Here is a 12,757-nt window from a genome sequence, read left to right on the forward strand (position 1 = left end):
GGTTATTTTTGTTTTGGCGAATATCCGGATAAACGGAAAGGGGTTAGCCTTGGAGTTTTTTCAAAAATCGAACGAATATTTCATCTCTCCAATTCCGGTTTCAACCGGTTTGGAGGTTCGAGAGGCTGCTGAAACCGGCCCAAACCAGTTTAAACCTGGAATATTCCGGCGAATTCGGCCAGGAACCGGTTATTTTTGTTTTGGCGAATATCCGGATAATCGGAAAGGGGTTAGCCTTGGAGTTTTTTCAAAAATCGAACGAATATTTCATCTCTCCAATTCCGGTTTTAACCGGTTTGGAGGTTCGAGAGGCTGCTGAAACCGGCCCAAACCAGTTTAAACCTGGAATATTCCGGCGAATTCGGCCAGGAACCGGTTATTTTTGTTTTGGCGAATATCCGGATAAACGGAAAGGGGTGTTTTTTCAAAAATCGAACGAATATTTCATCTCTCCAATTCCGGTTTTAACCGGTTTGGAGGTTCGAGAGGCTGCTGAAACCGGCCCAAACCAGTTTAAACCTGGAATATTCCGGCGAATTCAGCCAGGAACCGGTTATTTTTGTTTTGGCGAATATCCGGATAAACGGAAAGGGGTTAGCCTTGGAGTTTTTTCAAAAATCGAACGAATATTTCATCTCTCCAATTCCGGTTTCAACCGGTTTGGAGGTTCGAGAGGCTGCTGAAACCGGCCCAAACCAGTTTAAACCTGGAATATTCCGGCGAATTCGGCCAGGAACCGGTTATTTTTGTTTTGGCGAATATCCGGATAATCGGAAAGGGGTTAGCCTTGGGAGTTTTTTCAAAAATCGAACGAAAATTTCATCTCTCCAATTCCGGTTTAAACCGGTTTGGAGGTTCGAGAGGCTGCTGAAACCGGCCCAAACCAGTTTAAACCTGGAATATTCCGGCGAATTCAGCCAGGAACCGGTTATTTTTGTTTTGGCGAATATCCGGATAAACGGAAAGGGGTTAGCCTTGGGAGTTTTTTCAAAAATCGAACGAATATTTCATATCTCCAATTCCGGTTTTAACCGGTTTGGACGTTCGAGAGGCTGCTGAAACCGGCCCAAACCAGTTTAAACCTGGAATATTCCGGCGAATTCGGCCAGGAACCGGTTATTTTTGTTTTGGCGAATATCCGGATAAACGGAAAGGGGTTAGCCTTGGAGTTTTTTCAAAAATCGAACGAATATTTCATCTCTCTAATTCCGGTTTCAACCGGTTTGGAGGTTCGAGAGGCTGCTGAAACCGGCCCAAACCAGTTTAAACCTGGAATATTCCGGCGAATTCGGCCTGGAACCGGTTATTTTTGTTTTGGCCAATATCCGGAAAAACGGAAAGCCTTGGAGTATTTTTCAAAAATCGAACGAATATTTCATATCTCCAATTCCGGTTTTAACCGGTTTGGAGGTTCGAGAGGCTGCTGAAACCGGCCCAAACCAGTTTAAACCTGGAATATTCCGGCGAATTCAGCCAGGAACCGGTTATTTTTGTTTTGGCGAATATCCGGATAAACGGAAAGGGGTTAGCCTTGGTGTTTTTTCAAAAATCGAACGAATATTTCATGTCTCGGATTCCGGTTTAAACCGGTTTGGAGGTTCGAGAGGCTGCTGAAACCGGCCCAAACCAGTTTAAACCTGGAATATTCCGGCGAATTCGGCCAGGAACCGGTTATTTTTGTTTTGGCGAATATCCGGATAAACGGAAAGGGGTTAGCCTTGGTGTTTTTTCAAAAATCGAACGAATATTTCATCTCTCCAATTCCGGTTTTAACCGGTTTGGAGGTTCGAGAGGCTGCTGAAACCGGCCCAAACCAGTTTAAACCTGGAATATTCCGGCGAATTCGGCCAGGAACCGGTTATTTTTGTTTTGGCGAATATCCGGATAAACGGAAAGGGGTTAGCCTTGGAGTTTTTTCAAAAACCGAACGAATATTTCATCTCTCCAATTCCGGTTTCAACCGGTTTGGAGGTTCGAGAGGCTGCTGAAACCGGCCCAAACCAGTTTAAACCTGGAATATTCCGGCGAATTCGGCCAGGAACCGGTTATTTTTGTTTTGGCGAATATCCGGATAATCGGAAAGGGGTTAGCCTTGGGAGTTTTTTCAAAAATCGAACGAATATTTCATATCTCCAATTCCGGTTTTAACCGGTTTGGACGTTCGAGAGGCTGCTGAAACCGGCCCAAACCAGTTTAAACCTGGAATATTCCGGCGAATTCGGCCAGGAACCGGTTATTTTTGTTTTGGCGAATATCCGGATAAACGGAAAGGGGTTAGCCTTGGAGTTTTTTCAAAAATCGAACGAATATTTCATCTCTCCAATTCCGGTTTTAACCGGTTTGGAGGTTCGAGAGGCTGCTGAAACCGGCCCAAACCAGTTTAAACCTGGAATATTCCGGCGAATTCGGCCAGGAACCGGTTATTTTTGTTTTGGCGAATATCCGGATAAACGGAATGGGGTGTTTTTTCAAAAATCGAACGAATATTTCATCTCTCCAATTCCGGTTTTAACCGGTTTGGAGGTTCGAGAGGCTGCTGAAACCGGCCCAAACCAGTTTAAACCTGGAATATTCCGGCGAATTCGGCCTGGAACCGGTTATTTTTGTTTTGGCCAATATCCGGAAAAACGGAAAGCCTTGGAGTATTTTTCAAAAATCGAACGAATATTTCATATCTCCAATTCCGGTTTTAACCGGTTTGGAGGTTCGAGAGGCTGCTGAAACCGGCCCAAACCAGTTTAAACCTGGAATATTCCGGCGAATTCAGCCAGGAACCGGTTATTTTTGTTTTGGCGAATATCCGGATAAACGGAAAGGGGTTAGCCTTGGAGTTTTTTCAAAAATCGAACGAATATTTCATGTCTCGGATTCCGGTTTAAACCGGTTTGGAGGTTCGAGAGGCTGCTGAAACCGGCCCAAACCAGTTTAAACCTGGAATATTCCGGCGAATTCGGCCAGGAACCGGTTATTTTTGTTTTGGCGAATATCCGGATAAACGGAAAGGGGTTAGCCTTGGAGTTTTTTCAAAAATCGAACGAATATTTCATCTCTCCAATTCCGGTTTCAACCGGTTTGGAGGTTCGAGAGGCTGCTGAAACCGGCCCAAACCAGTTTAAACCTGGAATATTCCGGCGAATTCGGCCAGGAACCGGTTATTTTTGTTTTGGCGAATATCCGGATAATCGGAAAGGGGTTAGCCTTGGGAGTTTTTTCAAAAATCGAACGAATATTTCATATCTCCAATTCCGGTTTAAACCGGTTTGGACGTTCGAGAGGCTGCTGAAACCGGCCCAAACCAGTTTAAACCTGGAATATTCCGGCGAATTCGGCCAGGAACCGGTTATTTTTGTTTTGGCGAATATCCGGATAATCGGAAAGGGGTTAGCCTTGGGAGTTTTTTCAAAAATCGAACGAATATTTCATATCTCCAATTCCGGTTTTAACCGGTTTGGACGTTCGAGAGGCTGCTGAAACCGGCCCAAACCAGTTTAAACCTGGAATATTCCGGCGAATTCGGCCAGGAACCGGTTATTTTTGTTTTGGCGAATATCCGGATAAACGGAAAGGGGTTAGCCTTGGAGTTTTTTCAAAAATCGAACGAATATTTCATCTCTCTAATTCCGGTTTCAACCGGTTTGGAGGTTCGAGAGGCTGCTGAAACCGGCCCAAACCAGTTTAAACCTGGAATATTCCGGCGAATTCGGCCTGGAACCGGTTATTTTTGTTTTGGCCAATATCCGGAAAAACGGAAAGCCTTGGAGTATTTTTCAAAAATCGAACGAATATTTCATATCTCCAATTCCGGTTTTAACCGGTTTGGAGGTTCGAGAGGCTGCTGAAACCGGCCCAAACCAGTTTAAACCTGGAATATTCCGGCGAATTCAGCCAGGAACCGGTTATTTTTGTTTTGGCGAATATCCGGATAAACGGAAAGGGGTTAGCCTTGGTGTTTTTTCAAAAATCGAACGAATATTTCATGTCTCGGATTCCGGTTTAAACCGGTTTGGAGGTTCGAGAGGCTGCTGAAACCGGCCCAAACCAGTTTAAACCTGGAATATTCCGGCGAATTCGGCCAGGAACCGGTTATTTTTGTTTTGGCGAATATCCGGATAAACGGAAAGGGGTTAGCCTTGGAGTTTTTTCAAAAATCGAACGAATATTTCATCTCTCCAATTCCGGTTTCAACCGGTTTGGAGGTTCGAGAGGCTGCTGAAACCGGCCCAAACCAGTTTAAACCTGGAATATTCCGGCGAATTCGGCCAGGAACCGGTTATTTTTGTTTTGGCGAATATCCGGATAATCGGAAAGGGGTTAGCCTTGGAGTTTTTTCAAAAATCGAACGAATATTTCATCTCTCCAATTCCGGTTTTAACCGGTTTGGAGGTTCGAGAGGCTGCTGAAACCGGCCCAAACCAGTTTAAACCTGGAATATTCCGGCGAATTCGGCCAGGAACCGGTTATTTTTGTTTTGGCGAATATCCGGATAAACGGAAAGGGGTGTTTTTTCAAAAATCGAACGAATATTTCATCTCTCCAATTCCGGTTTTAACCGGTTTGGAGGTTCGAGAGGCTGCTGAAACCGGCCCAAACCAGTTTAAACCTGGAATATTCCGGCGAATTCAGCCAGGAACCGGTTATTTTTGTTTTGGCGAATATCCGGATAAACGGAAAGGGGTTAGCCTTGGAGTTTTTTCAAAAATCGAACGAATATTTCATCTCTCCAATTCCGGTTTCAACCGGTTTGGAGGTTCGAGAGGCTGCTGAAACCGGCCCAAACCAGTTTAAACCTGGAATATTCCGGCGAATTCGGCCAGGAACCGGTTATTTTTGTTTTGGCGAATATCCGGATAATCGGAAAGGGGTTAGCCTTGGGAGTTTTTTCAAAAATCGAACGAATATTTCATATCTCCAATTCCGGTTTTAACCGGTTTGGACGTTCGAGAGGCTGCTGAAACCGGCCCAAACCAGTTTAAACCTGGAATATTCCGGCGAATTCGGCCAGGAACCGGTTATTTTTGTTTTGGCGAATATCCGGATAAACGGAAAGGGGTTAGCCTTGGAGTTTTTTCAAAAATCGAACGAATATTTCATCTCTCTAATTCCGGTTTCAACCGGTTTGGAGGTTCGAGAGGCTGCTGAAACCGGCCCAAACCAGTTTAAACCTGGAATATTCCGGCGAATTCGGCCTGGAACCGGTTATTTTTGTTTTGGCCAATATCCGGAAAAACGGAAAGCCTTGGAGTATTTTTCAAAAATCGAACGAATATTTCATATCTCCAATTCCGGTTTTAACCGGTTTGGAGGTTCGAGAGGCTGCTGAAACCGGCCCAAACCAGTTTAAACCTGGAATATTCCGGCGAATTCAGCCAGGAACCGGTTATTTTTGTTTTGGCGAATATCCGGATAAACGGAAAGGGGTTAGCCTTGGTGTTTTTTCAAAAATCGAACGAATATTTCATGTCTCGGATTCCGGTTTAAACCGGTTTGGAGGTTCGAGAGGCTGCTGAAACCGGCCCAAACCAGTTTAAACCTGGAATATTCCGGCGAATTCGGCCAGGAACCGGTTATTTTTGTTTTGGCGAATATCCGGATAAACGGAAAGGGGTTAGCCTTGGTGTTTTTTCAAAAATCGAACGAATATTTCATCTCTCCAATTCCGGTTTTAACCGGTTTGGAGGTTCGAGAGGCTGCTGAAACCGGCCCAAACCAGTTTAAACCTGGAATATTCCGGCGAATTCGGCCAGGAACCGGTTATTTTTGTTTTGGCGAATATCCGGATAAACGGAAAGGGGTTAGCCTTGGAGTTTTTTCAAAAATCGAACGAATATTTCATCTCTCCAATTCCGGTTTCAACCGGTTTGGAGGTTCGAGAGGCTGCTGAAACCGGCCCAAACCAGTTTAAACCTGGAATATTCCGGCGAATTCGGCCAGGAACCGGTTATTTTTGTTTTGGCGAATATCCGGATAATCGGAAAGGGGTTAGCCTTGGGAGTTTTTTCAAAAATCGAACGAATATTTCATATCTCCAATTCCGGTTTTAACCGGTTTGGACGTTCGAGAGGCTGCTGAAACCGGCCCAAACCAGTTTAAACCTGGAATATTCCGGCGAATTCGGCCAGGAACCGGTTATTTTTGTTTTGGCGAATATCCGGATAAACGGAAAGGGGTTAGCCTTGGAGTTTTTTCAAAAATCGAACGAATATTTCATCTCTCTAATTCCGGTTTCAACCGGTTTGGAGGTTCGAGAGGCTGCTGAAACCGGCCCAAACCAGTTTAAACCTGGAATATTCCGGCGAATTCGGCCTGGAACCGGTTATTTTTGTTTTGGCCAATATCCGGAAAAACGGAAAGCCTTGGAGTATTTTTCAAAAATCGAACGAATATTTCATATCTCCAATTCCGGTTTTAACCGGTTTGGAGGTTCGAGAGGCTGCTGAAACCGGCCCAAACCAGTTTAAACCTGGAATATTCCGGCGAATTCAGCCAGGAACCGGTTATTTTTGTTTTGGCGAATATCCGGATAAACGGAAAGGGGTTAGCCTTGGTGTTTTTTCAAAAATCGAACGAATATTTCATGTCTCGGATTCCGGTTTAAACCGGTTTGGAGGTTCGAGAGGCTGCTGAAACCGGCCCAAACCAGTTTAAACCTGGAATATTCCGGCGAATTCGGCCAGGAACCGGTTATTTTTGTTTTGGCGAATATCCGGATAAACGGAAAGGGGTTAGCCTTGGAGTTTTTTCAAAAATCGAACGAATATTTCATCTCTCCAATTCCGGTTTCAACCGGTTTGGAGGTTCGAGAGGCTGCTGAAACCGGCCCAAACCAGTTTAAACCTGGAATATTCCGGCGAATTCGGCCAGGAACCGGTTATTTTTGTTTTGGCGAATATCCGGATAAACGGAAAGGGGTTAGCCTTGGAGTTTTTTCAAAAATCGAACGAATATTTCATCTCTCCAATTCCGGTTTTAACCGGTTTGGAGGTTCGAGAGGCTGCTGAAACCGGCCCAAACCAGTTTAAACCTGGAATATTCCGGCGAATTCGGCCAGGAACCGGTTATTTTTGTTTTGGCGAATATCCGGATAAACGGAATGGGGTGTTTTTTCAAAAATCGAACGAATATTTCATCTCTCCAATTCCGGTTTTAACCGGTTTGGAGGTTCGAGAGGCTGCTGAAACCGGCCCAAACCAGTTTAAACCTGGAATATTCCGGCGAATTCGGCCTGGAACCGGTTATTTTTGTTTTGGCCAATATCCGGAAAAACGGAAAGGGGTTAGCCTTGGTGTTTTTTCAAAAATCGAACGAATATTTCATATCTCCAATTCCGGTTTTAACCGGTTTGGAGGTTCGAGAGGCTGCTGAAACCGGCCCAAACCAGTTTAAACCTGGAATATTCCGGCGAATTCGGCCAGGAACCGGTTATTTTTGTTTTGGCGAATATCCGGATGAACGGAAAGGGGCTAGCCTTGGTGTTTTTTCAAAAATCGAACGAATATTTCATCTCTCTAATTCCGGTTTGGAGGTTCGAGAGGCTGCTGAAACCGGCCCAAACCAGTTTAAACCTGGAATATTCCGGCGAATTCGGCCAGGAACCGGTTATTTTTGTTTTGGCGAATATCCGGATAAACGGAAAGGGGTTAGCCTTGGTGTTTTTTCAAAAATCGAACGAATATTTCATGTTTCGGATTCCGGTTTGGAGGTTCCAGAGGCTGCTGAAACCGGCCCAAACCAGTTTAAACCTGGAATATTCCGGCGAATTCGGCCTGGAACCGGTTATTTTTGTTTTGGCCAAAATCGGAAAAAACGGAAAGGGGTTAGCCTTGGTGTTTTTTCAAAAGACGAACGAAAATTTCATGTCTCGGATTCCGGTTTAAACCGGTTTGGAGGTTCGAGAGTGCTTCTCGGGCCTTTGAGACACAAAACCAGAATAGAGAACTAAAAATTCAGGTGGATTTTTACGAAGCAAACACTGAGAAGGTCGATTGTATTTTGCTAAAACCTCACCATGCTAAGTTCATCGGGAAATATCATGTTTTGAAGAACAAACATGTTCAGGTAAAAGTTTTCTAACACTCGGTTGTTGACGTTTCAGCTACGCTTCCAAAAAAATACAAAAATTCACAAGGAGGCGAACAGTGACGTCACAAAGACGATCTTTAGTCTCAACTCAACACCACCCAGTCCCGCTCGATGTCGCTGTTGCTTGATTCTTCCGGGCGACGGCGCTGTTGTTCTGTTTCTGTTTCGGAATCGCTGCTCATTGTTATTGTTCTATAACCGCGCCTGCGCCGCGCGATTTCGGCCGCTCGCGATGATAGTGACATCACACTGCTGTCTATGTCGTCAGCAATGTCGTCATCGCGGAGATCGACCCGCGCGTAATCATCCGTGTCAATTGATTTGCAGAAATGAATCGCGTATTTCAGTTTCTCCTCAAGAACCGGCTGAAAAACGAAGATTTGTGAGTGTTTTTTTGGTCTAAAGAGTGAAATTATATCGTAGTTTAATCCTCACCTTGCAACTGTATCTTGGAAGTTTAAGCATGAAAAAGCAAGTGTAGGATTCTGGTAAGTAATGGTCGGGAGGGTCGTATTTATCCGGTACCTGTGTGTAAGAACTTAATGCTTAATTTCCGAAAGTTTACACGGGGTTGAGATTTGTTCCTTGGGAAGTTAGTAGAAGGTTGGGTTGCAAACACGATTGTAAGTTACTTTTTCTGTTAAGTTAAAAAAACTGGGGAAAACTGTTTGTGAAGTATACCCATATACATATTTAGTAATTGTTGTCTATCATTTGAAAGAAGTTTGTCAAACTACCTGGATGACGAAATCCTTTCCACGGAAATCGGCGATGGATCGAGGGAGTCGGGTTCTCCCCCACACGAAACGGAGGAAGAGCGATCTCTCCTCATTACTGAAAGATTCGAGAACTTCCCAAAACCACTTGGCGAGATCGTCGTTTGGGGAGATCCCCTTATGTGAGCATACAGCTTTGAGAAGGTGGAGCGGAACATCCGGGCTACCACAAACCTACGTCATAATAGATGGGAGAGTAAATTTGAGGATTTTATCGGCAAAGTCGTCACTCAAAACGAAAGTAATTGAAGTAAAAATACTTGGTTTTAATTTAGTTGCGGGTGAGAAGGAATAATATTAAGTAAACTCACTGTCGTCTCCAGTTCTTGAGCAGTGAAAACTGACAACATCGGAAGGGGAATCACCGAAGCCATGCCTTCCCTCACTGCCGCCACCTGCCGGTCAAACTCGTGCAATCTGAAAGCAAAAGAATGTTTTCAGCCGAAAGAAGTACTTTGCTATATTTCAACAGAGGACAAGATTTGAAAGCAATTTAGTATTTTATACAAACCTGTATTGAATGGAGAGTCTGACGTATTCGTTTCTGTTGGTTGAATTGATCAAACTATGCTGGTCGCTCAGATGTATTTCCTGTACAAGAATTGCATTACGTTGTTAAGAGTATTTTATAGTGATAGAAAGTTATTACCAAGCCACAAGCTGATGTTGTTGTGAATGGAAGTTGCATCGAATTAAGTTCGTCTGGATCGGATTCTCTAATGAACATCGACTTCGGAACAAAATGCTGAAAAAACGTTTGGATTAAAGTTTAAAAAAATGTATTCAGTGTATTTCGCATATTAAAATGCATGGGGACAAGCGTTGCTCATAAATTTATTTTAACATTTTTTTTTTATTAATCGTGAATACATTTATATTTTGTAAGATATTTAAATATACTATTGCCGTGATTTTGTTAATTTTTTAACAGTGAAACTTAAATAAATCCAGATTTTGTCACCTTGTCAACCTCCGAAATGTCCTTGAGACAAGGTTTCATTCCAGCAAGTTGTTTCCACACCGGTTCAGCCAGGTTTAAACTTAGGGGACTTCCCGTCCTCATGGCGATGCCAACCAACATTCCTGGATACGAGTGAAATTAAAAATTGTGTTGTATTATTTTCACTTGGCCATGTCTGACAAAGATTATGTGCAAAAAATCTTTGGAGGACTTACAGGTTCCCGCTCCAGTACTAACACTACAACTTGAGAAACTGGATTTTTTATAACTAATTAATATATATAGATATAGAATAATTATACATATGTTATAACACACAAGGTAAATATCAGATTGTTCGACTAACCGAGGAATTTAAACATTTTCATGTGGGTTGGTGAAGTGAGTCTCGAGTTTAAAATAAAACAATCCCTGTTGGCCCCGGATTCGTCTCTTCCATTGGGAGTCAGGAAGAGGAGAGGAACCGATCCATCCTGGAGCTCCCCACACATCTCAGTGATCGATTCACTGTAACCTCCACCACAGTCATCAACCGACTCACCTGATAACACATGGTCCAATGTTAAACACTTGGAAGTAAATGATTCACAACAAATATATCTTGTTGCTTTGAATATTATTCACGAGATCTCTTAGGTTCAAACAGTGGCCATCTATCTGCAGATCACTAAACAAATATTGTTCATGTTTAAAATAAAGATTTTGGGTTTTCCGCAAAAAACACGAACTGCTTCCCTTTAAAAATCGCTTTCACAGCTTAGTGAAAGAACAGTATTTTCACGAACTTCAACCCACCGAAGAATTTGACTTTCCAAGTTCTGTGCGGGAGCAAAACATTGTCGGGAATCAAGCTTTCCATCTTAAGAAACGCTTGACCGAACACAGACTTCATCCCATCCACTCCAGCCAACCCACTCTGCGCCTTGTGACGTTTTACCTGATGACAATGGTGTCATAGTTTTTTTTTAGGTTTGTGACGTCACAAGTTCAAATTAACTTTGCAGAACTACTTGATTGTATTCGGACAATGGAATTCCTCACCTGTATTCTGTTCAGTTCAATCGTGGGTCCATGTTGTTTATCCCTCAACATTGTGGCCTGGACAACTTTCCTAAACACGCATTCCTTCCCTGACGTCACAAGCAAACCACGCAAACCATCCAATGACAGCTCGCCACCTGAAGCGACGTCACTAAAAGTGCGATGAAGCGGAAAGAGTTGCATCACAGGGCAGAACAAATCTAAGAGAAAAATATTATTAAAAAAATGTTTGTTATACATGCGGACATGACGTAATAATACCTGAAAACTGCGTGAGCAACATGAGTCTGTTTCTAAGCAACGGAAGTGGAATGGCGCGAAGGGAGTTGTACTCGAGCGGAACGGATTCAGGTAGTCTCGGTCCAGCCTTCTTTCTTGTTTTTCGATCTCCCACCGAATCTGTTGGACTCGACCACGCCACCGTGTGGGCAGATCCACAAGCCACACGTGAAATATGGTGACCCTGTAGCGCCACCACGAGGCGAGGTGTTTGCGCTGCTTGGATTGTTCCGTCTCCGACCTTAAACCAACAACACAAGTGAACAACTACAGTTTAAACTGAAATTTGTTCACTTGTACGAAGAATTTTGAGAATTAATGCCTGCTTGTAATTAATGTGAAATAATCTGGCTGGGATTCATTGAAAAAAGTGCAGCCAATATTTTGGGGATGTTGCATGAGGTTTACAATTAACGACGTTCCCTCAGAGCAACATCTTGGCTCCTATTTACATTCATACATATCGACACACATACACCCCAACACACACCTGTCCTTCGTCGTTGTCTCCCCATGTATAAACGTCCCCATCATCAGTACATGCGATGCAATGCAAGGAACCGACGGAGACATCAACAATCTTCTTCCCCTTCAAAGCTTCGACAAACTTCGGTCTGCGCACGTGTTTATCAGCACCCTGGCCCAATCTGTAGTAATCACCCTTTCCCCTGGAAATACATGATTATAATTTAAAATTAGTCCAAACGTTTTGCATTATTTCTTAAATATATAAAAAACGTCTTCTTGCGCATTGTTACTTACATCACCAAAGTTTTAGACCTATCAAAAAACCTTTATTATTAAACACTAAATTTGACGGAAAACTGCAAATACGTTATTTTGATTTCGCCACGAGCTGTTGTAATCAACTTGCCAGGTGTAGATCCTTCCATCTCTGGATAGTGCGAGTGAAAATTGACTTCCACAAGCAACCTTGATAACGTCCTTGTCTATCAGGGTGTCGATCACAAACGGGACTTTGCATCTAGACAGAAAAATACAACATTTGGTTATGTTGATAAGCTATTGTTCATGTTTGGTTAAACCAAGTAACTTTCCCATTGAAAGCTAATTTTAATTTCAACTCCAAGTTCGTACTTTAGTTAAACCAATAAGGTTTGCTGCTGAAAGCGAATTTTAATTTAAACTCCAAGTTCGTGCTTTGGTTAAACCAATAAGGTTTGCTGCTGAAAGAAACCGTATCACAGTGACATCCAACTTACTCACGACAACTTCACTCGTAATTTGAACAGAAAAGAAAGACAATTCCACGCATTTCTCACCCGTCACTGCCTCCACGACCGAGCTTCCCATAATCTCCATCCCCCCATGACCAAACAACATTGGGAGCGATCGTGCCTCCAGTTATACACAGGGTTTGTGCATCTCCACTACCACAAGCTACACCAAGTACACGATTCTCAATCAACGCTTCCACCTTCGAAAAGTAAAAGTCGTAATGCAACAACTTTGTACTTTTCAATTAAATTAAATCCATGGTATAAGGTTTATAATAAAGGCAAAAAACAAGTTTTACACGAAAACATGCGACTCCCAAACCAGAAGTTGCCAGACACAAGTTGGTTAAATATTTGAGATTTATTAATTTTTTGTTTACCTT

The 12,757-nt window shown here is 43.1% G+C and overlaps 1 protein-coding gene across 1 annotated transcript in view; it reads right to left on the reverse strand.

The window, feature by feature from the left end:
- Window positions 1-7,967: 7,967 nt before the first annotated feature.
- Window positions 7,968-12,757, reverse strand: part of LOC145912484 (E3 ubiquitin-protein ligase HERC2-like) — a 34,330-nt gene continuing 29,540 nt past the window's right edge. Inside the window, exons 78-91 of the mRNA XM_082999960.1 lie at window positions 12,420-12,574; window positions 12,011-12,121; window positions 11,627-11,804; window positions 11,119-11,377; window positions 10,858-11,057; window positions 10,612-10,753; window positions 10,163-10,357; window positions 9,817-9,938; window positions 9,505-9,600; window positions 9,367-9,446; window positions 9,167-9,272; window positions 8,817-9,029; window positions 8,515-8,604; window positions 7,968-8,444 (exon numbers count right to left, since the gene is read on the reverse strand). Of these exons, the coding sequence (XP_082856086.1) occupies window positions 8,163-8,444; window positions 8,515-8,604; window positions 8,817-9,029; window positions 9,167-9,272; window positions 9,367-9,446; window positions 9,505-9,600; window positions 9,817-9,938; window positions 10,163-10,357; window positions 10,612-10,753; window positions 10,858-11,057; window positions 11,119-11,377; window positions 11,627-11,804; window positions 12,011-12,121; window positions 12,420-12,574 (2,229 nt within the window). The 3' untranslated portion in view covers window positions 7,968-8,162. The remainder of the gene's footprint in view (window positions 8,445-8,514; window positions 8,605-8,816; window positions 9,030-9,166; window positions 9,273-9,366; window positions 9,447-9,504; window positions 9,601-9,816; window positions 9,939-10,162; window positions 10,358-10,611; window positions 10,754-10,857; window positions 11,058-11,118; window positions 11,378-11,626; window positions 11,805-12,010; window positions 12,122-12,419; window positions 12,575-12,757) is intronic.

This window comes from Ascidia mentula, chromosome 8 (genome assembly GCF_947561715.1).
Source record: "Ascidia mentula chromosome 8, kaAscMent1.1, whole genome shotgun sequence".
Classification (NCBI taxonomy): Eukaryota; Metazoa; Chordata; class Ascidiacea; order Phlebobranchia; family Ascidiidae; genus Ascidia; species Ascidia mentula.